Raw genomic sequence first — 27,538 nt, 5'->3', positions numbered from 1 at the left:
TTAGCCCGAGAGCCAGACGGGGAGGAGCCACGGACCCGAGAGCAGGAAGGGGAGGAGCCACAGACCCGAGAGCTAGAAGGGGAGGGGCCACGGACCAGAGAACCAAAAGGGGAGAAGGCTGACGCCCCTCAGCAGCCCTTGCACATGCTGCTGAGAGGAGCTCAGTGGAGGCGCACCTGACTGCGACGGCAGGAGGTGCCCAACCTCAGAGGCCACTAGAATGGCCAGAGGGAGACGGGCCGTCGTTGCCACCTCCGCCACCCGAGGGAGACGGGCCGCCGTTCCCACATCGCCACCAGAGGGAGACGGGCTGCTGTTCCCTCCAACAGAGGGAGAAGGGCTGTCATTCCCCCCTCCGCCACGAGAGGTGCCACCACCGCTGCTCCTGCTGGAGGGGCCAGGTTCCCTGCCAGTCCACATGCTTTGAAGGTCCGGGGGCCTCGCCATTGAAGAAGGCTTGGGGGCTCTGACATCAACCCCGCCCACCACCGCCCGCTGAAATAGCCCACCCGAGGGACATAAGGGAACTCTTGGGGGGAGGGCTTGGGTTCAAAAGGGGGGGAGTTTGGCCGATTGTGGCCTGTGTACTTTGTACGTGGGGGGGAGGTGTGTGGCAGAGCTCTGCCTTTGTAAATATTGGCAGGGATGGGGTTAAATTCCCCTCCCTGCCCAGGTTTATTGTGTCAGGTGACTGGGGGTTGATTGGAGTAATTAACAATCAATCAGCAACCAGCCACCTGACATAACAGGAGACCTCAGCTCCTCATTAGAGAGAGGTAGCTGAGGAAGCAAACAGGTTTTTTTTGTTACTTGCTCATTTTTTTCTTTTGTGTGCTGTTTTTTTTTTAATTTTTGCAGTCCAGTGAAGATAAAGCTCAGCCTTGAAGATTTATTTTCTGTAAGTTTTACTTTGTGTTTATTGTTTGTGTTTTAAAAACCTTTTGTTTGGCCCTTGTGCCTGTTTATTTTGTGTTTTCTATTTAATAAAAGTCTTTTGTTTGAACTGCAGTCTGTCTCTGGGCCTGCAGTCTGTCTCTAGTGATCAAAAACACTGGAACAAAATCATCCATGCTAAAATACTCAGCTTGTAAGAATCAAGTAATCCACTTATAAGAATAATTTTGGGGCAAACTGACTACATGTAGTATGGTACTGTATCAAATGCAATGGTGTGTACAGCCAATAAAGTGTTTTTTTTATTTGATCATATCTCACGTGATTAGGCACATACGCAATGTGGGTCGTGCGATGATGCAGGAAACACTGCATTGTTTATAATCAGACAGTAAGTGTGCCACTGCATTATGCAGGCATGTTTTTTTGTGTTCTGTGTAAGTGAAAATGTGTTTTAATAAAGTGAATACACATTCATTGAATACATACTGAGTACAGCAGTGTTATCATGCGATATGCATGTAGAGGTAGTGGGATTGCATCTATGCTTAGTGAAAAACTGTGAGATTTGCATCACAACTGAAAATAAGTAAGCCACAGTGGTAGTCCTGACAGTAAAATACTGTAATGGCCATTACATGTAACACCGCACGGCAGTTAAACTAGGCACCCTCATGAGACGACCACCTCTCGAGTATACTGTAGTAAAATAGGATTCTGCTCCCTTGAGTAAACATAATCGCAATCATATAACAAGTTACTTACCCACGAGGACTTGTATTGTCCTCAGTGGATTGAGCACCACTGACATTAGTATACTGTATTTAAACTGCTGATGCACAGAGGTGCTTTTACTAATTGTAATGTGACGAGGGCAGTGTAAATGATCAGGCTGGAGTCTTGATTTACAGTTTAAAACCGGTGTTGATTTTATTTTTCTTACAGTGTGGTGGGGAAATAACCTCTAATAAACAAAACAAAATAAACCTAGCTGGAGCACTAACTAAACAATACTTTGTGTGGTCCCTGTCTGACGTCAAGACAGATAAGCCGTTTACCCAACTAAACAAATACAAATCAAAACAGTTCATACTTTCCCCCTGGAACTACACATACAGTATACTGTGACTGCGTATTTGCACAGTATAGTACTGGAACAAACAGATATCTTACTCGCTCTTTGGTTTTGATTTCTTTCTCTTACTTCTGCTTTCGCAATGCATGCACACTTCCACCTCCTTACTCTTCTATATCCCCATTACAAAGCTATCGGCTAAGCACTTTTTATCGAGGCGTCATTAACTTTAACAAGAGGTTAACCAATTGACCATTATCCTTAATTCATTAAGGAAACAACTATGGATTTTCCAGAGATGTGCGCACATGCAAGAACTCATGACATCTAGTGGTCAACCCATTACACTGCAGGGAACAAAGCCCATACTCAAACTAACATACTGATTCTGCAGCACTTCACCACAGTAATCATATCGGTCCGCGTTTAAGAATCAACCGCTTATAAGAATCAAATCATCTGGAATGGATGTGATTCTTATAAATGGAGTGCACTGTATATCATAAAATTGCAATTCAACCACAATAAGAGAAACAGCGACTGGCTGACGCCCTGGTTCTGCAGATATAAAAACACATACGTTAGCACAGCCGATTACAACCACAACATTAAAAGATTTAACAATTAACAACAGATTACCTCACGGAATCCAGGATACCTTATTTTTCCCCCTTAACACCTGGATCCACACTACAATATATAGTATAAAAATGCATTAACATACATTCACAGTTAAAAAGGGAACCGATTGGGGCTCCCGAGTGGTGCATCCGGCAAAGGAGCTCCGCGTGGAGTGCAGGATGTTCCACAGCCGACCATGGACCGGAGCTCCCAGGGGGCGGCACACAATTGGCTGAGCGTTGCCTGGGGGGGAAGGGTTTAGGCCGGCCAGGGACTCACCGCGCACCAGCGACCCCTGTAGTCTGGCCGGGCTCCTGTGGGCTTGCCTGTAAGCTGCCTGAGAGCTGTGTTGTCCTCTGACGCTGTAGCTCTTGGGTGGCTGCATGGTGAGTCCGCAGTGTGAAAAAAAGCGGTCGACTGACGGCACACGCTTCGGAGGACAGCGTGTGTTCGTCTTCACCCTCCCGAGTCAGCACAGGGGTGGTAGCTGCACCTAAAAATAATTTGCCATTCCAAATTGGGAGATAATAAAAAATAATTGGCAACGACTAAATTAAAGAAAAAAAAGGGGAACCGATTGCTAAAAGAAAACAAATGCAACCACCTTACCATCTAACAGGTGGAGAACTGTTCACACAACCACACAACAGTTCAGCACTATGAAAACAGCCAGCGTCTCCCCACTGCTCGTGCGGAACAGGTTTAAATAAGAATGGGTAATTACTACTGGCTACAGTTACCCCACCTGTTACAATAAAAAAGAAAATCTAGTGGAAGACCTGATTTTTGTCTCCAGGTTATTAGAAGGGCCTGGGAATTAAGATCCAGTAGACTGTTGAGAGGGGCTTCTGTATTTTTAAATGAGAAACACTTTGGTTTTATAGAAATAACTGAGAAAAAATTGAAGTTCATATGTCTTTATTTTTCATACAATGTACTTAGTATTTTGTACAAAAACATGGGCAGTGTGGCCACTCGAAAATGTAGTTTGAGGCTATATTAAAAACCTATTTTATTAGATGGAAAAAATCAGTTTTATTATAATAATTTAAGTATTTGTTGTGTTGACTAGCAAAGCTGTTTTAAAAAAGACTGAAAAGACTTCTCAAAGCTGATTGCCAGAAAATGTCCAGGGGAAGAAAATCACGCCATGATGAAAAATCAATTTAAGAAGGTGTGCAGTATGTGTAACACTGACATCATTACATCACATTTCATCTTGTTCAGCTTTGAGAAGCTTTTCAAAAAAAAAAAAAAGTTAATGTAATTAATCTAAACAGAAACACAACAGAGAATCACACAAAATATATTAAAAAAAAAAAGAAATAACAAGGATATATGTTCTAATCTAAGGCTATTATTGTAACATGGCCAGGTCCTGATGTAGGTGAGTACCCAGGGTCTGGAAAGTATGGGGATGATTTCAGAGAATACTATGGAAAATAAAATGGTCAAGTCAAGTACATAATTTTATTTTAGGGATATTGCCTGTTACATTGTGCATTGTTTGGACTTGGACCTTTTAGTATATTTGTTCATAGCACTTTTTTTATAACATCACACTCTCTATAGCAGTTACTGCACAGTGTAATATTTGTTATTTACGGTTTAACTTATGTGTCATTATTATAGTACATGACTGAGTGATACATGCAGAGGATACAAAGCTTTCAGTATTTTCAGCTGCAGTGTTTATGGTGAATTGGTTTTATTTTATCAGTTATTTTTATTTTTTAAGGCATATTTTCTATTGTGTCATGTACTGATATCTAAACATATTAGAAGTAGTTATTCATTGGTACTCAAATTGTCTCCATGTTTTTATGTTTATGTGTAAAAAAACAAAACAAAATACAGGTCTATTCCACCCGGCTGCGCATATGAGTACCTGCACTTTTTTGTTGAGAATTTCACCCCTGGTATTTAGTATGATGAAACGTAACCTGGTTTCACCCTACTCTGTGATTAGAATCATCTTGAATTCTTTTACCTGTTTGTGACAGAAGAAGAAGAGGAGATGCCCTTATTTTCTGCAAGCAGGTTTTAGAAAGCATCCTAGTAATTGTGTGTGTCTATTTAGTATCTATTATTAAATGTAACAATGTTAGATACCACAAATCACCCTGAGACACTGTGAACACATACTTCTTAATTTCCTGACTTTGCCACCTACCCCAATACAATACAATATGCTAAACTATTGCTAATGAATTCTGATGAAGACAACATAAGTTAACACCTATAAAGTTAACACTTTCTTAGCCACAGAATAGCATTGGGATTGTTTATTGAAGGGGGTAACTTGTTTTGGGAGTCTATTCACTGGAGGCCTGTAACCACAATTTATTTGTAAAAAGATAATAATAAAAAAGCCACCATGGGGCACCATATTCTAAAATGGGAATCACATCGTGACCCCCAATCCCAAATGCTTTGGTCAGCCGTTTATCATGCCAAATCATGTATGCAAGCTATTGTTGCGTAATGGGAAAATGGTTTTGTGAATGTATTCCAAAAACATTTTTCCTGTATACTAAATAATTCCAAAGTTATTGCTGTCTAAAGTGGCCAAGAAACTTAGTCACCCTGTATAAGGCAGATCTTTTAAAATACTGTAATTATTGAAATTCAAAGATCAAAGCTCAACATTATAAGATGTAAAGTGTAGTGTGGGATGCTGACTGTTTGGTGGTCACCAAGGCTGGGTGACTGAGGACCACCAACCCCCAGAATGGAGATACAGTTGCAAAGGAGGTGGTAGGGAGGTGGAGGAGAAACACTTGCAGAACTAGTATTGGAAGGTGATCCTGGACTAGATAGGTCAAGGAATCAATAAGATTAGCATAGCGAGCTGAACGTCGCCCCTAGAACTATTTGGCCCAGGATCTCGCCTTCTGGACCGATAGGAGCCGCCCTCGTTTGAGGAGCGACCTTCGACGTCGGTCAGAGGTCACCAAGGCCGGGTGATGGAGGACCAGTATTTGAACTGAGGAATGAACTGCTGCAGTTTCTGTCAGGAGTTAACTCTGATTTGGCAGATTACTTCAGAAATGTTGTTTGGTTGGCCAGATTTGCTTACCTTGTGGATATCTTTAACGCAGTAAATTCACTTTATTTATCTTTGCAAGGTAATAAAACTAATAGTCTCCTTTTGCAAGATAAATTGAAAGCTTTCCAGAGGGAACATCTCATTTGGAAAATTCGAATTGAGAATGGAGTAAAGACATGTTTCCACTTCTTTCAGAATACCTGGATAGCACTGACATTAGATTTGAAAGCATCAAACAAAACATTGTGACCCACTTATCAACGCTTCGCCAGAAGTCTTCATGTTACTTCCATGAATTGGAATTTGACTGCAATGACTCTGGACAGCATGCGATAGTTCTCTGAAGCTGAGATTTCCTTCCCAGTCATTACAAACTTGTTGGTTGGGGGTTCAATGGGAGTACCCTGTGTCAGACAAAGCCATAAATGTGCTTTTACCATTTTGCACACCTACATGTGTGAGACCAGTTTTTCTGCATTGACACCAATTAAGACCAAACAAAGGAACAAACTCTTAGTTGAAAATGATCTCAGACTCTGCCTCTCCAAAATTGCGCCAAGAATTGAAAAGTTGTGCAAATCAACTCAAGGACATCCTTCTCACTGATAGCAGCATGGAAACCAGGTAATGTGGTGTGTCTTTTTTCTTTTGTGTATGAATAAATGGCTGGTTTTGGTTTAACTGCACATACTATTTCACTATTGTATGTTAGAACTATTATTTAGTTTCCAAAATACAGTAGCAATGAATCTGTGTTTAGTGTTATCCAAATAAAATCTTGTAGTGCATATTTTTGATGAATTTTATAAAACACTGTAATGTACTTCACTCAATATATCACAATACTCTAATAAATCTTCAGGGACATTTGCCTTCACATAAATTGATGTGATGCCTCCATATTTTTATTTTTAAACTATCCAATGCTTTTCAAATGGACCATTATATCTTATAGGGCAAAATGAGATCAGTCATTGCTGTAGAGCGCATATGTAGAACAGTTTCATAGTTGATTTGCTTTTTATTATTAGTGGTGATCATCATGATGGTAATTTACAGTTACCATGGTACAGTTATTTCAATAGCAATAGTACATGAAAAGATATAGCTTCTGAGACAATACAGAAATGCAATGTGTGTAAACTGTAATATTCCTTATAATTTTCATGAGTTTGAAGACAGGTATATTCCTACATAAATGAAGATGCAGGACAGTTGGCTCCATTTTAGTCATCACCAGTGACACCTAAAAAAAAAAATGTATTAACTATAAAGAAGCAACATGATACCAAGACTCATTACTTGGTTAGGAGAAAACACGTATTGTACTGTAAAATCACTCTAATTTTTTCTTCTGTAGTTTTTGTCCTACAGTAGCCTGGGAGATAAATATGTAATGGACACACATATACGGTTTTCAGTTGCTGTGGATTTCAGTGGTGGAGTCATGGAGGTAAGTCATGGGACCCAGAGATCCCAGGTTTGAAGCCTGGTTGTGTGGAGTTGCCTGTCTTGGTTGGAAACCCACAAGGATTGCTTTATTGGGTTTGGGCATTACCTCTTCATACTCAGTGACTCCAACGGATCAGGCAGGGACTTTCCAGGCTGGGCCCTAAGTTCAATAGCTTGGTAACATCTGTTGCTTAGGTTTGGTGGGTGAAAGGAGGTGAATGACAGTGAAAGAAAAGCTGTCTATTAATATTAAGTCCCCAGGACCATTAAGTGGGTTACAACAGTGAGCTGACATTCGAGTTGGGCATTTCAAATTTGGTAGAAAAACAGAGGTAAACGTGTGTTGCTGTTTTTTCTTTTTTTAAACAGTCTGAATAAATTAAGAGTAACACAGCAGTCTTCATGTTAGCATTCTGTCTGCCTGTGTTCTTTACATATTGTTGAAAGAGGTATTAAGTAATAACTGCTTTCAAAAATATTTTTACTGCTCTTAGTCGAACTCGCTCTTAAATGTAATTACTTACTGTATTCTTTATTTTGCTCTTATTTGAATTTGATCTCTTTTTCTACTGATTTTACTGTACTTTATAACTGCTCGTATCTGTAATGTGAAATTCTGTACTGTGATATTTTATAATGTGATATTTTGTAACAAATGTAAGTCACCCTGGATAAGGGCGTCTGCTAAGAAATTAATAATAATAATAATAATAATAATAATAATAATAATAATAATAATAATACTTATGGCCAACACTAAACAAATATACATTACAAAATCATGCAAAACAAAGTTTAGATTATTTACCTTAAATCCCTTTAGATGCTAAACATGTATGTTTCAATCAATTTTTCTCCCTGAAAGTAAAGAAAAAATATATATTGGATGATATGAACTACACGATTGTGATGGGATTGGTCAGGAGTGGGTGGGATTATCTTAATCACAGACATTTAATACATACCTCAGCCTTGAAGCATAGTGCCTTATCAGCATCTGTACAGCATTTGGCTTTCAGGAGTAGGAAACTGGTACCTATTGTCAGGAATTGTTCATCTGTTATTGTAGTTTTCAGTTTCACCATATCATACAGGAGCCTGAAATACAAAATAAAACGTCAAAACGTCAAAATTGTTCAAGAATAGGGATATAGAAATACTAAATGTTAGCCTTTAGGTGTAATTCGGGGGGATGACGTAGAGAGCTCTCTCCCGCTTTGCACTGCTTTTTTTCTTATCCTAAATCCTTTTCTTTAGCCAGTCTTACCTTCCCTCCATGGCGTCCTGCCCAGTAAGCGTCCGCCGATCTCTTCCGGGTGGAAGCTGATCCCAGTTCAGCCTCATTTAGCATTTCTAGCCAACCTATCAATTCCTGCAGTTCGTTGTCATTCCAAGGGATTCTCAGTACCCTCCTGCCTCAACCTCTTTTGCTACATATATTAACTTGAATTTTTTTCAAATCCAAACCCCTCCCCTCGAGGACCTGGTCATGGAAACAAGCTTATCAGCTTTCTGAGATATTAAGAATCCACCGTCACATTAATTTTCCAGCTTCCCTGCATCAGGCCATTCCTGCAACCTTCTTGTTCTCTGATTTGTACTTCCCCATTTGTCCCCAACTTCATCAAGGCACTTAATACAACTTTCAAAGTCCATTTCATTCAATTTGAGCTACCAGTCACATATGGAAACTATGTGCTACGATTATCAACAATACACTCTTAGATTGCTCCTGAACAAATCAATAGGTTTTGCAGCAGCCTCCGAGCAATGCATTCTTATCCTCTCAGGTTCTGCAGTGGCCTCAGATCTACGCATTCTTCATCTCTGCCCAAAGGCAGCCCCATCTCCGACATCATCTAAAAACACCTTAACTCTCAAATACCAATTTCCACCGCACTCAGCAGCTCTCTGCTCTCTACAGCAGGCCACTGCACACTACTGACAGCGTTCCATCGTTTATTCCCTCGGATCTCTCCCCGTTCAGCAGATCTTGCCTCTACTGTTAATATCTCCTCATTACAGCAAATCTCGGCTCCCTCTTCAGATCTGCTCACTATTGCAGCATGCAAAAGTTGCTTTAGTTTACTGTTTAAATCTGCAACTGCTCTATTCCAGAGCTTCCAACGCTCCAGCTTTCCCCCAATACCTGGATCTAAATATATATATATATATATATATATATATATATATATATATATATATATATATATATATATATATATACAGACGTGCTCAAATTTGTTGGTACCCCTCCACAAAAAACGAAGAATGCACAATTTTCTCTGAAATAACTTGAAACTGACAAAAGTAATCGGCATCCACCATTGTTTATTCCATATTTAATAGAAATCAGACTTTGCTTTTGATTTTTTATTCAACATAATATTGTAAATAATAAAACAAATGAAAATGGCATGGACAAAAATGATGGGACCGCTAGCCTAATATTTTGTTGCACAACCTTTAGAGGCAATCACTGCAATCAAACGTTTTCTGTAGCTCTCAATGAGACTTCTGCACCTGTTAACAGGTAGTTTGGCCCACTCTTCCTGAGCAAACTGCTCCAGCTGTCTCAGGTTTGATGGGTGCCTTCTCCAGACTGCAAGTTTCAGCTCTTTCCATAGATGTTCAGTAGGATTCAGATTAGGACTCATAGAAGGCCACTTCAGAATAGTCCAATGTTTTGTTCTTACCCATTGTTGGGTGCTTTTAGCTGTGTGTTTTGGGTCATTATCCTGTTGGAGGACCCATGACCTGCGACTGAGACAGAGCTTTCTGACACTGGGCAGTACGTTTCACTCCAGAATGCCTTGATAGTCTTGAGATTTCATTGTGCCCTGCACAGATTCAAGGCACCCTGTGCCAGGCGCAGCAAAGCAGCTCCAAAACATAACTGAGCCTCCTCCATGTTTCATTGTAGGTATGGTGTTCTTTTCTTTGAAAGCTTCATTTTTTCGTCTGTGAACATAGAGCTGATGTGACTTGCCAAAAAGCTCCAGTTTTGACTCATCTGTTCAAAAGACTTCTCCCAGAAGGATTGTGGCTTGTCAATATGCATTTTAGCAAATTCCAGTCTGGCTTTTTTATGTTTTTCTTTCAAAAGTGGAGTCCTCCTGGGTCTTCTTCCATGGAGCCCACTTTCGCTCAAAAAGCGACGGATGGTGCGATCACAAACTGACGTACCTTCACCTTGGAGTTCAGCTTGTATCTCTTTGGCAGTTATCCTTGGTTCTTTTTCTACCATTCGCACTATCCTTCTGTTCAATCTGGGGTCGATTTTCCTCTTGCGGCTGCGCCAGGGAGGTTGGCTACAGTTCCATGGACCTTAAACTTCTTAATAATATTTGCAACTGTTGTCACAGGAACATCAAGCTGCTTGGAGATGGTCTTGTAGCCTTTACCTTTACCATGCTTGTCTATTATTTTCTTTCTGATCTCCTCAGACAACTCTCTCCTTTGCTTTCTCTGGTCCATGTTCAGTGTGGTGCACACAATGATACCACACAGCACAGTGACTACTTTTCTCCATTTAAATAAGCTGAATGACTGATTAAAAGATTGGAGACATGTGTGATGCTAATTAAAGAAACTAATTAGTTTGAAATATCACTATAATCCAATTATTTATTATCTTTTCTAAGGGGTACCAACAAATGTGTCCAGGCCATTTTAGAATATCTTTGTAGAATAAGCAATAATTCATCTCTTTTCACAGCTTCTTTGCTTTATTCTATGACATACCAAAGGCATGCAAGTATACATGATAAAATAGCTTTTAATTTCATCACTTTTCAGGAGGAATGAAGCATTATTTCAATGAGCTGTAAGGGTACCAACAAATTTGAGCACGTCTGTATATATATATATATATATATATATATATATAATATATATATATATATATATATATATATATATATATATATATAATATATATATATATATATATATATATATATATATATATAATATAATATATACGGCGCGCTTGACTGCCTCAGCAATTTAGTCATATGTCTGCTCATTCAGTTGATTTATCGGTTTAAAACAAAACAAAACAAAAAAAACAACAGTTACCAGGACATCAAGGGGAATACAATGGATAGACTTGGAGCTGTTAAACATGGTGGAGGTTGTGTGATGGTCCACAAGTTTCACAGCCCTGTCCCAGAAGCAGACCCCAACCGTTGGCAAGTTCCTCCTTTCAATCAACTGGTGTTCCACTAAACTCCACACTCTCCAGCCTCCTCCAATCGGTCTGCAGCTTCAGGGAGAATGCCTTCGCCCCTTCCACTCGCTCTTCTTATTCTACTGCCTGGTCTTCCTTCACCACATTCTGTGCCCAGATTCGGATCTCTCTCACCACCTATAACCTTCAGCACCTCCATGCCTTTATGACAGACCTCAGGCTATCCCTTAACCAACCCCTTCCTCCATCAGGAATTATCTCTTAGGTATCCAGCACTTTGACCTCACTCATGTCCCCGGAAATAACTTCCTCGTATTCATCAGGACTTCAAAAACAGACAGTTACATCAGAAGTTCTGCAACCTGGTCGCAGGAGCAGACCCCAACCCTCGGCTCGTACTGAATAACTCTCTCTCCGGCCTCCTTCAATCAGCACATGGATTCATGGAGAACGTTCTCGCCCTATCTACCCGTTCCTCCTACTCGACTGCCTGGTCTTCATTTACTCACTTTTGTGAGCAAAAACGGATCTCTCATACCTCTTACAACCTACAGCACCTCCTTGCCTTCATCACTCACCTCAGACTGTCTCTACGTTTAGCCCCCTCCTCTATTTAGATGCTACCTAGTGGGCATTCAGTATCAATTTTGCCTTCAATCTATCTCCTCTCCTCCTCTCTCATCCGTTCCAGAGATCCGCCTAACGCTCAGAGGCATAGAGAATAGCCTGCCTTCCTCCTCTCCATCAAGACAACCAATCTTATCAGACCTTCTCCTTCGTCTCATCACTGCTCTCCGGCAAGGATGCTTCAACCCATTTGACGACATTGTCATGGAAAACCTGTGCCTGACCGCCTTCTTTGGATTTCTCCGCTGTGCAGAATTCTCAACTCCATCAACTTCCAGCTTCCCAGCTCTAGGCCCCAGGAGCTCCGATCTCTCTCAAATCCCCGGAAACCACTATCCTCCACATCAGATCTTCAAAAACTGACCAATTAAGCCAAGGATTCTGTGTCTTCCGTCGGATCCCCTCTTCATCGACAGCTCCAGATCTATAGTTTCAAGACACTGGTTCTCATCCCGTTTATCCACCCTCTTGTCACAGGTTGGGCTTTCTTCGAACTATTTCTCCCCCCATTCATTCCAGATTGGAGCAGCTACCTCCGCGGCCAGGGCAGGAATCAATCAACACTCGATTAAGTCTATGGGACGCTGGACCTATTAGATCATCCTCTGCAGACATCGCCACAGCTCACCAAGCACTCGTTAGTTTGCCTGGAGTGGGGGGCCCCAGGCCCACCAGAAGTTTCCTCCCTGCGGGGGGGGGTTCCTCTCCACAGTGCGGACGGCTTATAGGCATAGGTTGTTTACTAACATCTTTTGTCTTTTCTCTTTTCTTCTAGCTTTTGTCTATGTGTGAGGCTCTGCGATCTCTTTTCTATCCCACGGTGTGGTTCTTGCGGGGAACCGGGGGTCCTCTTTTGGGGGGAAGTGAGTCTCACTCCCCCGGCTGTACGGGTTGGCCTCTCGTCTCAACCATGGCCTGAGGTGACCCCCGGCCACATCCTATTCTTCTGCTACTTATGCACTAAGCCTTCCAGGCCTCAACCTTGCTGTCCCATCTCCTCCTCCATTTCAGGTCCAGGACTATTTCAGCCCCCTCGTGCAGTAGGCTGAGCCTCCACCTGCCGAGTGGGCCCCGACCGAGGGGGGGGGGGGTATCTGTTTTTGTCTCTCCTAAACGGACCCGAGACACTTTTCCTAAGCTCTCCACGCCGCCCAGCTGCCAGCTTAGCTGCCTGAGGATGCTGCACTGAGTTGCGAAGGATCTGTCCTTTTGTCCTGTTCATCCCCTTCCTGTCTCTTTCTACACTAAACACTGCCTGACCCGTCGGGAGCGAGAGTCAGATTTGTTGTGTTATGTGTCTAAACTTTGCTCTTTCTCTCTCACTTTTACGTTGCCCAGCAGTCGGAGGATGCTGCCTGACCCGGCGGAAAGTGTTTATATCTAATCCTTTGCTCTTCTCGTGTCTCCCTCGCTATGTCACCTAGCAACCAGAGGATGCTGCCTGACCCGACAAGAAGGGAAAACTCTTCATCTACCCGATCTCGTTCTGCTATCAGTATCTAACCTCAGTGTTACTAAGCACCATTCCCAACTCCATCCCTTAATCTCGCCATCCCTCTCAAACTCGTCTCACTCTTAAACTCTCAAATCTCGCCCCCCTCTCAAGCCTCATAAGCAACTGGAGAAATCCTCTCATCTTGTCTCACTCTCAAATATCTCACTCCCAATTTCACCTCATCTCAAGCCCTTGTAGGCAACCAGTGAAAACATTTTGGCATCTTTCTTAATGTCTCCATTGAGTAAGTATAAGCTGTATAAATGTATGCAACACAATTTAGAATTCATGTTTTCTTAATTGTTATTAGGTATATACTTTACGTGTTTGGATTTGGCAGCTGTTTATTAAATTAAATATACAAATGTTATAAAACTGGCAGAGGTATAGTAGCAGCAAAAAGCATGATGACGAAGCATCATTTTCTCACCTGGTCGTGGTTGCAAGTAATTCTTTAGGTGCCATGTCACACATATCTGGATCCAGATGGAACATATCGGGTGAGAATGGTTGAGGTACAAAAGTTGTGTCAGGCTGAATCTTAAGAATGCAGGTCCTCCGTTCCGAATATGATTCATTACAGCAGTGATCAATATGTTCATTTATAGTCGCAGGGTTAGTTTCTGAGCAGGTCTCATCAATGGCGTTGGTCAACTGTCATGAGAGATTGGATGTTACTATTTAATAGTAGTGTATAACTCCCTTTGCTACACTTAGGACTTATTAGTTTTAAGACAGCTAATACGTGAATCTACTGTGTTGTGGCAGGATATATGTAATTCACTCAATTCAAATAAAAACCAAATGTGATGCTAATTGCACATAATAAATTAATTAAAGCTGTTAGTACACTTTGGTTATTTTTTTTTTAATTTTGGTACTGCAGTACACCATTATTGACAGATACTGTGCATAAAATGAGTTTTAAATAAATACAAAATATATCTTACTTGTTCTTCAGCACATGGCAACAAATGGCTTTCATCTTTACTACAGCAACTGTCAGTAACTGTAGCAATTGTATGTGCTACTCTCATCAGCTTATCATAAGGTGCCTGGGGCATTATCCTTGTATATTGCACAAGCATGCTGAAATAAGAAATTTGGATATGCTTTAAAGATCACATTGGTTTGACTTTTACACCAGTACAGGGGTTAAATCATAACAAATGACTGTAAAAATGAAAAATTACAATAATATCAAAACAAACATATGCATCACCTACCACTCAACCTGCCCTCTTTCTTCATGTATATGAGTTTACCTATACCCAGGTTTTCACATTCAACATATGTAAGAGGAGTTTGTTAATCACTAGGGAATTCATCCATCCTGTATGGGTCTCACTTTCCAATTGTTCCATGCTTGCTAGCACTGAACAAACTCTGGTCAACCTGACAGAGATGCCTGAGCTGGAGGTAGATTTAGTTGACAAAGAGCTGGGTTCAGCATGTATTTATCAACCCAGGATAGCCCCGATGAGATTATTTTTTTCTGGTATAGTTAGAGAGCATGGCAAATGATGATCGAAGCAGAAATAACGAGATAATTCTACAAAACACACATACTACATACTTAAACAGGTAAGAAATTAAATTTTAATTGTAGAAGGTAGGAAGTATCCCTTTAATTTCTCTAAGATGAGAATAGCTTTAACTGTAACACTTACAATTCTTCAAAACCTTCTTTTCCAAATGTCTTCAAGGCTGCACACAATTGTTGAAAGTGAACTAAGGTTTCCTTAATAGCCAGTACCAGCTGCTCCTCCTAGTGGTCAAAACCAAGAAATAATTAATAATTTAGTTCAACAACGATACGTATTTGCTGTCAAATAGGTGGCTCTTGAGCCAAAAATGGCACATTGAAATCCAAAATATGGCTCTTCGGGTTTACAGTATCCCAAGGGTTAAATAAATAAAAAATACGGAAAAGCAGTCACCTTTGTGCAAAACTAACAAGTTAAGAAGGAAGATACAGAAGCGGACTCTTAGTTTTATCTAATATCATTGCTCATATTTAGTCAGCTTTTTAGTTTAAGACCCCCTTGGTTGTTGCAACAGTAGGTACAATGTTAATGCAATGTATTAATTAACTGACACACAATTCCTCATACATTTGCAGCAGTGCATTTGTAACTACAATCTATCCACTTTATAATAGCAGGACATATATACTGTATATAAGACATACAGCGCCCCCGTAGCATTCTGAGGGATTATCAGTTTTGCAGCACTTGTCCAGAATGGCTTCATAGCCTTTGCCGACCCTTAAAATCATCTGAATAGACAACTCCGGGTGCCTTCTTGAAAACTCATAAAGAAAGCTAAAAACCAAACATATTCAAGTTATTAGATTGTTTGACAGCTAGGAATGCATTCTACTCAACAAAAAATATCTATATTTTGTTTATACCTGTCTTCTGTTAAACTTTAGCAATGTCTTATAAAAGCACACTGGACATTTAATTAGATCTAGATAGTATACTGTATTTTTGATCAGTAAATGTTGTTAATTAAATGTTGAATTATTTTCATCTGTATATACTAGGCAACACAAGAAGATACATGAAAATGACCATTTGTGATCCTTACAGAAGCAGCCACCCTCTCCCTTAATCTACTTCCCTAATCATAGTTGCATAAATGTCTGTCTTAACAGTGGCAAACAAAAATACTGCATCTGTTTAAATCATCGAAATAGTTTGATCTTTTTTTTTCTTTTTTCCTGTCATTCCTCTTTTATCAGTTCCTGAGAGTTGTTGAAGCTGACACCCTGGGATCCTTCAAGAAGCTGCTTGATGAGATTCTGGGATCAATAAGCTACTAACAACCAAACGAGCAAGATGGGCTGAATGGCCTCCTCGTGTTGTTACCTTTCTTATGTTCTAGAGATAATATATTACAGTATTAGAGAGTGTATTTATACATTTCATGTAGTGGTACATTTTAAAAATCCATCAGTAATTATAGGGTAATCTGAAATTCTTTTAGGGTAATTCAGAAAGCTTTACATTTACAGTACACTAAACAGTGATGAACATGATCCATGTTATACATATGTATGTTGTATTTCTGGCAGACAGTGGGCTAATTAAATGGCATCAGTTTATATAGCTATTGCTATAAATAAATGTTTCTTAATTGTGTTGTCATGCAAGATGTAGCGCAATATTTATTGTCAGTTTTTAAATATTTCATCAAACATAAAGTAAAAAACTGTATCACAAGTTGTAGTTACTGAATCATGAAATCAGCTAAATATAATTCATATTTAAAACATTGTTATTATTTTTAATTGTTTAATAACAGCATCACGTTTATAAGGTGCCCATTTTACTTAGCAGTGCACAGTCTTACCTTCCAAGGAACTGATCACCATGTTGGGCATATTTTTCACAAACGTCTTTGTCTTTAATGAAACTGTCATCTTTTTCTGAGAGATCCTGGGGTTTGTCATCAGCCTCCATCTTTTCAATGCAGTTCCCTCGCTCGATTATCGAAAGCTTGCAGCACTCTGCCAGGTGTTTGGTTCTAGACAAGAGTTCGTCTTTTGAGCAGACATCATCTGCCAATTGTTTCTGTAAAAAAAATGTAAATGAAAGCTTGTGTAATGTCCGTGTTACCTGGTGTGTAGTCTGTTAGACTGCGTCATGCTTCCTGTTATTGCCATCAAGCTGTCTGAACAGGTTTCAATAAACAGTTTGTATTTCAGAGCTAAATACATCTTAGACATATTCAGAGAAAAACATATATAGTACTTAGTCGTGTGTTCAGAGGAGCCATTACTCCTACTCAGAGATAGCATCATACTCTAAGGGTACTCATACTTGTGAACAAAGAACTACCTACCCTTTCTTTCATGCAGCTGATCATTTCACCCTTACAGCAAGTGGCTACCATATGTGCAATTTGATCTGTTATTTTTGCAAGTTCTTCAAATGTGGCTTGTGGTAACTTCTGACTATACTGGACAAGCTTTCTGAAAAACAAAACCCAAAACATCATGCATTGTTAGTAATGTAAACATGTGAAGAATAGGTTAGTTCTCATTTTTGTAATATGATTTGAACTGAAGTAGTAGAACGGCTACACTTCAGTTCAAGTTTAAAATAAACACATATTAATAAATCTAAAACAAGATCAATTAATATATTGAATAAATATGAATTTAACTATTATATGCAAAAATAAATAGATAAAATGAATAGCAAACTAATCTCTTATCACTTACGTTCTTAATTTGAACATTGACATTTCTTATTAATGTAAATAATTCTTGTGTGACATGATACCGTGGATGCATTCAATGATTTATTAAAGGGTTACAGAATTCCCTGCAGTGTTTACAAGACACACATTGCTTTATTGATGTATTTATATAGGTTTGGATAGTTTGGGTAACCAAATGTGGGTATGACAATCCAGATAAGGGCTATAACAAAAAAATGAAATATATTCTTACTTGGCCTTTATAACCCTAAGTCCATATTTCTCATGAACCAAGCAAATAGATTTCAACTGGGCAATACGAGCTGCAACAGTATGTTTCATCGCAGTACCCTGTGGGGGAAAAAAAAAATTATAATAATTTTCATCATTCACCAATGTTATGATTTTTTTTTTGTTAACTATTTAACTGGAACTAGATTAATAAAATAACATTTAGAGGGAACATTAAAACAGATTAATATCATTGTCAAAAGATAATAAATAGCAGATCACTAACACATATCGGCAATATGTTTAAAAATATAACCCTGTAATGTTTTTCTTGTAAATTGTGCAAGATATTTTGTAACACTAACAGTGTATCAGTGTCTCTCCGTGATATCTGAGATTTTTGTATATTACAGACATATTATTATGTATAGTCTGTTTTCATTATTCAGTACTATTTCTATAGTTCTGTGCAATGTTCTTAGTGAGCTTGTCTTAAATTTGGGTTGTTCACTGTTATAAATGATTTTGTAAACTGTTACTAAAGGCAAAATACTTCTGTACCAAAGTATTGTTACTGTATCATTCTGATACCACTGTTATGTTAAAAAAAAATTGGTATCAGTGTGACTTTAATAGTGTTTACTAATACAGTGATTAACACACAATTTTAACAAAAAAGGAAAAAGAAGATACGACTTAATTCTTACTGTCCCATTGCTGCCACTCGGTCCTTTTCATATGCCTCACATTTGTCTTTTCTTGGAACATCGTGAAAAGTACTGTCCCGTGGAATGCGTTTTTTGTGTTGAAGGAAACAGTGATGTCTGTCAGCCCCAGTTTTGGCACAACAATCCTCAAGATGGTTTTTCTGGGTCACTTCTTCGGATGCACAGATTGCACCCTGGAAAAGGTCTAACTACAGTATTTGTAATAAAAAAATAAAAGAAATGTGGTTAATATCACTGTCCCTTTTAAATTCTATTTAAATCCAATTGGTATTCATCTTAAAAGAGAAGATACATTATCAATCATAAATGCCAGCTGAAAAGGGCTCTAATGTGGAAAATACAGTTGGTTAATCAGTACTGTTTTTTTCTTCTAAATTATATTTAATAAAGCTGGGAACCACAATTTTCTTATTGGCATTTTACATGTACCTCGTTTTTTGAACAATCAGCACTTGCTCCCTCATCACAACAAGCACTTGCAGCAGTTTCTAACTGTTGAACCAACGGAATAAGTTCTTCATAAGTACTCTGATGTAGGTTTTGAGAAAGTCCGACCAAAACCCTAGAGTAGAAACAAAAATGCATTTTTAGTCTATAAGCAGAAATTCAAAAGAATTGGGGGATAAACCAACTAATATTGTGAGATACACCCCCCCCCCCCCCCCCCCCCCCCCCCCCCCCCCAGAAAATGTGGAAACGTAACATGATTACTGTAATACAACTATTAGGTTGTGTCAAATTATGCAGAAAAAAATTTCTAATCAAATTTTATCAAATTAACATCTTTATAAAAAGTAAATGTCACACACTGTCATACAGCTCAATGTTAAATGAGAAAATACATACATCTGTAGGTCTACCGCTGTTATCTTTTAAGACTGTTTTACTCTGTCCCTTTCGAGGTCATAGTGAAGAAATCCCAGTTCTTATGTAATAGTATTTCACTTGAAAGATGCTTTGTACAAATCAAACTTAAAACCATTACTATGTGTGCTTCTTTACCTTACACTACAGCTATTTATTTATAGTCAGTTAGATTTTATATAATACTGTAAGTAATCCATAGTACAGGGCCGATGTGTAGTGAAAATCTTGAGCTGTACATTGAGCCCTTTCCATTCTCCTTTTTGTTCCTTAACCATGAGGTAATTTATTAGCTAATACATCTAAACCAAAGTCCACCAGCCTTTGATATAATTAAACTGACAGCATCTTACTAAAAATGCTTCATTGCAGTGTACTTACATGGCTTTAAATCCTTCAGGTGTTACAGCAGTCACACGGCCGCATATTGGGTTATGTACTAAAAATAAAACAACAAAAGTTGTCTCTCACTGAATATGTTAAAAAAGTTAAGTATCTCACTGATTCTGACTGAACATGAAAGGAGCAGCAGTGTGGAGTAGTGGTTAGGGCTCTGGACTCTTGACCGGAGGGTTGTGGGTTCAACCCCAGTGGGGGACACTGCTGTTGTACCCTTGAGCAAGGTACTTTACCTAGATTGCTCCAGTAAAAACCCAACTGTATAAATGGGTAATTGTATGTAAAAATAATGTGATATCTTATAATAATTGTAAGTCGCCCTGGATAAGGGTGTCTGCTAAGAAATAAATATTTCTGACAAGTCAATCAGGATCTTAAGTTTTAAAGGGAGGGGAGTCAGATTTCTGCTTTCAATTTTATTAACAGATAAAGTAAGCAATGTGCAAGACGAACTTCACAGGGCAGTTTCTGAAGGACCCTAAAGCGGTTGCTAAGTAACATGGCTGTTAGTACTGAGTTTTAGGGAGCCGGTTAGAATGCCACATAACAACTGTCAACAGTGGAGATGTGTATTTAGAAATTATTAAAGAAAAGTAACAAGAAAATATACATGTGGTATAAAAAGAACTCTTCATGAACATGAGGTGATGCAGTGCTCCAGCAATAACACACAGACAGAGCTCACGGTGCAAACAGTTATTTTATTTTTCTTTGTCTCGGTTTTGCACTGTTCAATAATAGCGCTGGGAACTACACAGCAATGTGTAGTTTGCATAGAGAAATAGTTGTGCAGTAGTTGTAATCCAGGTTTTAATGCTAGCTTGACAGCGATAGCTCCCGTGTTTAGCTGTCTAATAATTACAAATAAACAGTTATAAACACAAACAAAATACATAACAAAGGAACAGATTGCTCGGCCACACACCCTGATATACCTTCAGTATCACGACCCCTTTGGTAGTGAGTGCAATCACGTCTCCTCCAATCCATGACTGACACATCGCCTACCGCAGTAAGGTGCTGACTTCTAGTATTGTGGCTTCGCCCCCTTTTTGGATGGCCGACTTCCGACTGACCCTGGAATGACCTGTCAAACCATCCAGTGTGGGGCCCACTGTTCCTGTTATGCAGCAATACAAGAATTCCCACAACAATCCACCTGACTTTGGAGTTCAACAAATCCACAAAACAGTGGCGTGCTAGCCCAAGTAACATAATGAACACTGCACTGTGCTATATAAATGTGAACACACAAGTGGCTTAGCTATATAAACAGGACCAGTAGGTTGGAGTCTCGCAAATATTATATATGGGGTGGATCCCCAAAGATCTTGGATCAAATTCCTGCCCTACACACCTAGATTCCTCAACTAGACCAGCTGACCCAGTGACAGAGCCTCATTTTTGACTTGCTGATCGTGGCACTTCTTCCCTGCTTAGGCAATTAGTTGCAAATTCTTACCAGCTTTTCCCCAGGCATCATTCAACCTCGAGATGGTCTACCACTCAATCCTCTGGTGTCATTATTCCCTGGGAAGAATCCTGAATAAACAACAGAACATTGATGGGCAGACGGGTACTTCACCCTAACATGAGGAAGTAGGGAGAAAATCTAGAAGAGGCATGTTCTGTGGCATTGTAAGCATAGAGCAGTTCAGGCAAGTATTCAGCCTAGTGCATTTTTTTTTCTCTTGGGGCAATGTGCAAAGCAATTTGTGGATGGTTCTGTTGAATCTTTTGCACTGCCCATTCCCCTGTGAATGGTATGGGTTAGTATGGCTCTTTTTAAGCCCATAAAGCTTACATACAGTAAGCATTCAACCAGCTGGCGCTCGAAGTTTTGACCTTGATTAGACTGGATTCTGTCAGAAACACCGTAGATATATGATATACAAACCTGACGAAGTACAACTTTAGCCATCATAAACCAATTGCATAGCTTATGTCATTTCACTATATCTGCCTTCATTCCTGGCCAATAACAGTGGTCTCAGACAAGACGTTCTTTTTAATCTTGACTGCAATGCCACCTGAATCTTTCAGCTTTATAACATATTCTGAAAGATTTCCTAGTCCCCCTTCAGATGTATAGCTCAGCATTGGCATGAAAGTCCATCAACATTGCCATTTTCTTTCCCTGATTGGTAAATTATGTCAAAGAGAAATGCTGCTACTTGAGATGGCCATTACTGTTCCACTGCCCTCAACTTTGCAGTCTTCAGTGAACTCAATATGTTGTTATCAGTATACACAGAATATTTCTGACCCAACAGACAAATGCCGGAGGTCCATCGGTTAATACAGGGTATCACATCTTACAGGATCGGATATGACAGGTTCTACTATAACTACTTTTTGGTTGGTAAGCAACATAGAATAAATCTTAATACAGATTGTATGTGGTGGGACCCCTGTAGCTGTTTTTCAATTACCTGTCTCTTTCTTGTTGCTGTAAGCTGTTAGTGTGGCTCAGCTACAACATACTGGTTTTACACGCTTCTGAATGGGGTTTTGTTCCTTAAGTGGTTATGTATTATTTATTTTGAAAAAGCGACAAGGATTTTAAGTTTTTAATTGTAATTACTTTTCAAGCAGGTTAACAATGCATTCATTGTAATTTGTCTAGGGTTTCACTGATTTACATCAGGGATGAAGAAAGAGAAACATTTAGGCATTTTGGCTTTAAGTTAAGAGAAAGACAATATGGTAGTTGGGAATAACATCCTTTTAATTGAAATTATATATATATATATATATATATATATATATATATATATATATATACACATATATACAGTATATGCAGTATATGTATATACAGTATATATATAAGGCTTTGTTCGGAAGACTGCAAAGCTAGGACACTACTGCAAAGCCACACCAACAGCTTGACTTTTTTTGGTTGCATGCAAAGAAAACAATTATTCAGATCAGTACAATATTTTTACAAAAGTAGGGATCATTTATATTAGAAATTTAACATTGGAGATCAAAGTCAAAATAATTCGGGTAATATTCTTTGTGGTCTTTGGAGGTTGTCAAAAGATCTACAGGATAGCCCATGGAAACTCTTTAAGGGAACATTCACATACATGTTAATTATTCAAGTTTTTCTTATTTCTGAGGAAAGTGTTTAACCCTGAAGTGAAACCCCCAATTGTGAATGAACACATTTTTTATTTTGTTTTGATGCAAGCATATTGCAACACAAATTAAGTTTGGATTATGGTAAGTTATGAGTTTCCAAACATTTTACTGCACTGAGAAAATTGTCCAAAATATAAAAATAAAGACACTTAATAGACTGTGTATGCTAGGGGTGTTCAATCACGGTCCTGGAGGGCCATTCCACTCCAGGTTTAACTATTCTAAGGCCACTGTTAAAATCATTAAACTGCGCTCCAAATTATGCTCATATTTTTATGGAAGAAATCAATGAGAAAGAACAGTAATGGTGGGAAACAGGTAAAATGCTACAATAAAGTACTTCAGGGACTGGATGGGTTTTTAAGTGGTTCAATTAAAAAATTTAGAACAGCTTTGGAACAAAGACGAGGGGCCCAATTTTCATAACGTTGCAAAATAGTGGCACTAGTACAAAGGTCGTTTGGACACGATTTTTGGAGCTCAAAATTGGCGTAAACTTTTTTTCCGCTGGAATATGATTTTGGAGCCATGCTTTGCATGTTGTCATTAACATTTCGTTGTGAAGTGATTTTGATGTGGTGCAAAGTGGGTGCTTGGTGCTGTGTTTGCATTTTGAAAGAGACATCTTAGGCATGCTTATTCAGAGCGTAATCATTGGCACCGGGGTTAGAAGGAAGTGAAATGTGGAGAAACAAGAGGAGAGGAAAGTAAAGACAAAATGTATGTATATATACAGTATATAGAGTGCCTTGCATAAGTATTCACCCCCCTTGGACTTTTCCACATTTTGTAGTGTTACAACCTGGAATTAAAATGGATTTAATTGGGATTTTTACCATTTGATTTACACAACATACTTAACACTTTGAAGGTGCAAAATATTTTTTATTGTGACACAAAAGTTAATTCAACAAAAAAAACAAAAAAACATTTGTTGGTTGCATAAGTATTCACCCCCCTGAGTCAATACTTGGTAGAAGCACCTTTGGCAGCAATTACAGCTGTGAGTCTTTTTGGGTAAGTCTCTACCAGCTTCTCAACCAGGTGTACTCAAACTTTTGACTGGTACTGTATATATATATATATATATATATATATATATATATATATATATATATATATATATATATATATTATATATATATAGTCATCCCACCAGCAAACAATACACATGGATTAAAGTCAAATCAAAATCAGCTGTCTTGGGCACTTTTGAATTGGTTTTACACACCAAAGCATCATAAATAAATTCATTACATGCAGTATCTCACCCAACTCTATTACCTATCATCACTTTGTATCTGCTACTATATCTTTACCCACCAAAACACATTCAAAATCATACTGGCACTTTAACACAAAACTACTGGAAGACAAACAATTCACCAATTATTTTAAATTATTTTGGGAGAATTGGAGAAAAGAAAAAAAATAAGCATGGCAGTTTGAGACAGTGGTGGGATAGAGCCCGTTTCACTGAGCTTAAAGACATGGACACTCCCACAGCCTTCTGCCTTCTCTCAGCCTGAAAAGGAAGACAGCGGAGTGCAAGCAGATGAGCTGTCTGAGGCTGCCCTGCGGGAGAGAGGTCTCTATGCTTCCGGAGCTCAGGTGTGCGGCAGTGGATTTCTACAGTCATCTTTATAAGGCTGAGAACTGTGACCTGGGAGAGATGGAGTGACTGCATCAGGGGCTCCCCAGTCTGAGTGAGGAGGAGTGGCATGTGCTGGACACCCCGCTTACCTTCCAGGAGCTCACTGCTGCCGTCATGCAGCTCTCCAACCAGAAAGCACCCGGGATCGATGGGCTGCAAGCTGAATAATATAAACGTTTCTGGGACTGTATCGGACAGGACATTTACAAGGTTCTTCAGGAGTGCAGAGCTGCCTTTGAGCTGCCGCTGGGCAGTAATCATGCTGCTACCCAAGAAAGGAGACCTCTGCAACCTTAAGAACTGGCACCCCGTCCCATTGTTGTGCTCAGATTACAAAATCTTTTCCAAGGCGCTGGCAAATCGGCTGCGTGCACAAATAGGATCAATCTTATTGTGTACCACAGCAATCCATTTTTGATAACTTGTTTTTAATAAGAGACCTTTTTAATATTGATATTGGTTTAATTTCAATTGACCAGGAACAAGCTTTTGACATATTTGACCATGAGTATTTGTTTCATACACTGAAGGCATTTGGTTTTGGCCCTGTTTTTATTTTTAATATTAGACTCCTATATAAGAATGTTTTTAGTCTAGTGAAAGTAAATAATGATCTGAGTGTATCCCTCTCAGGGATGCTCTACTCCCTCTCTACAGAGCCCTTCCTGCACCAGCTGAGGGAGAAGCTAACAGGGCTGACTGTGCCAGCTGCACCCAACAGTGCCCCCCTCAGGCTCTCTGCATATGCTGATGACCTTAATGTCTTTGTCACCAATGACAGAGACGTCGCTGTGCTGCAGTCCTGCATTAAGAACTATGAAAAGGCCACCTCAGCTCGGGTCAACTGGGCAAAAAGTGCAGCTTTTCTGTCTGGTAGCTGGGAGGGAGTGACTCCCCCATCACTGCCCCCAGCGCTGACCTGGGAAAACACAGGGGTTAAGATATTGGGAATGTTTTTTGGAAAAGAAGCGTTCATGCAACGGAACGGAGGGATTGCTGGATAAAGTGAAAGGGAGGCTGCAGACCTGGCAGTGGCTCCTTTCATGACTCTCATTCAGAGGGAGGGTACTTGTTATTAACAATCTGGTGGCATCTATGCTCTGGCACAGGCTGGTGTGTCTTGACTCTCCCCTGGATCTGTTAAATGAGATTCAGAAGTGTCTGGTCCAGTTTTTCTGGAGTGGGCATCACTGGCTACTTCCGGCTGTCCTGTATCTCCCCCGTGAAGAGGGGGGGCAGGGGCTGATTGATATCCCCAGTAGGGTGACAGTGTTCAGGCTGCAGGCTGCCCAGAAGCTGCTCTATGCTCCAGAGCTAAGTTGGAGAGGCCTGGCTCACACACTCCTGCACAGAGCAGGAGGGCTGGGGCTTGACAAGCACCTATTTTTAATACCTCCAGAACAGCTCAATGATAGCGGGCTGGATAGTTTTTTTATAAAAACCTGCTTAATGCATAGAGGATTTTAAAAAACACTAGATCAGAGGAGTCGCTGTGCACCAATGGTTTTTTTTGAAGAGCCCCTGATTTTTAATTCCAATTTTAAATGTGAGAGTTTTAATTCTGCACATATGTCTTCAGTGTTTTATAAAGCAGGTTTTACTAAGCTTGGCCAGCTGATTGATTTTAGTGCCAGAGGAGGAAGAGTCAGCTAATACTGCTGTTGAAGAAAGTGGCAGAGAAAAAGCAACTGTATGAAATGTGTATTAAAAAGCGTCACTATAATCAGCTGAAGGACCTGGGGGACACTAAGTGGAGAGTTCACCTTAGTGTTCCTGATGATGATCCCCTGTCTGGAGAGTTTTATATAAACTACCCTTGCTCAAGTGCTCTGGAGACCTGCAGTGGAGAGTGCTGCATGGAATTATACCCACAAACCGATACTTAAGCGATGTGGAGCCGGGGGTCAGTAATCAGTGCCCCTTCTGTCCCGCAGTGGAGACAGTTTTCCATCTGTTTTCAGACTGCCCCTGGCTGCAGCCTTTTTTTCTGTTTTTAGAAAACCTGCTGGCTTCCTTGGGAATTGTTTTTTCGAAACAGCTCTTTGTTTTTAACATTAAATATAGTTTTAAACAAAGAAACAGTTGCTCACTGGTCAACTTTGTACTGGGTCAGGCGAAATTGGCCATTTTAAAATCAAGATTTTAGCCACTGGTTTTAGTAACGCTGTAAGTTTTTTTTAGATTCCTGATGGTCTCCAGGATTAAGATTGATTTTTATTATTATCAAATGGTGCAGGACTTGGACAGTTTTAAAGACCGTTGGTGCATTGGAGACTGGGTGTGCGATGTGAGCGAGGAGGGGGAGCTTATTGTGCTCTTATAAAGGTCAAAACAAAAAAAGGGCTTTAAAAGTGACCTGAATGGACCGTGATAGTGCTGCTACTGTTTTTGTTTGTTTTGAAATATTTACTGTGGCTAGATGTTATTTTTTGGATACAATAAAGGGATTTTAAAACTTAAACTCTCTCTCTTTCTCTCTCTTTTCTGTCTTTACTGTGCCAACCCGCCGTAAGCTACGTGCTGCACCAGTTGTGTATTGCATGCAATCCAAACAGGACCATCTGAGGATTGCTCCACTCAGGTGCAAGCTTCGCGCTGCACCTGTTGTGTGACTGCACGCAGACCAGCCTGCAACTGTCTGAAGGCTACGCTCCACACCGTTGCAAGCTATGCACTGTTCCTGGTTGTGTGACTGCAAGCAGCCCAGACAAAGACTCACAGCTCAGTGCTTTGGTGCTTCGGTGCTTGGTGCTTGGTGCTCCGGCGCCCCAGTGTCTAGGTCTCGATGCCCGCGGTACCCTCGGTGCCACAGTGCCTCTGTGCTTTGGCGCCCTCGGTGCACTAGAGCCTCGACACCTCGGTGTCTTCGGTGTTCAAGTGCTCCCCGACATAGGTGGCTTT

General features: G+C 39.8%; 1 protein-coding gene across 1 annotated transcript; it reads right to left on the bottom strand.

Annotated features, from left to right (window-relative positions):
• LOC117420476 (albumin 2-like) lies at positions 1-24,898 on the bottom strand. The gene is made up of 13 exons (XM_059012916.1): positions 24,727-24,898; positions 19,819-19,876; positions 19,054-19,135; positions 18,553-18,761; positions 18,407-18,419; positions 17,868-17,965; positions 17,255-17,384; positions 16,763-16,983; positions 14,356-14,494; positions 13,836-14,059; positions 8,057-8,189; positions 328-495; positions 1-72 (listed from the first exon to the last, which is right to left on the bottom strand). Exons 1-13 carry the CDS (start codon positions 24,896-24,898, stop codon positions 1-3), a joined length of 1,719 nt encoding a protein of 572 aa, XP_058868899.1.
• Positions 24,899-27,538: the final 2,640 nt, after the last annotated feature.

Source organism: Acipenser ruthenus, chromosome 1 (genome assembly GCF_902713425.1).
Source record: "Acipenser ruthenus chromosome 1, fAciRut3.2 maternal haplotype, whole genome shotgun sequence".
Taxonomy (NCBI): domain Eukaryota; kingdom Metazoa; phylum Chordata; class Actinopteri; order Acipenseriformes; family Acipenseridae; genus Acipenser; species Acipenser ruthenus.
This window is presented reverse-complemented; position numbering and strand designations above follow the sequence as displayed.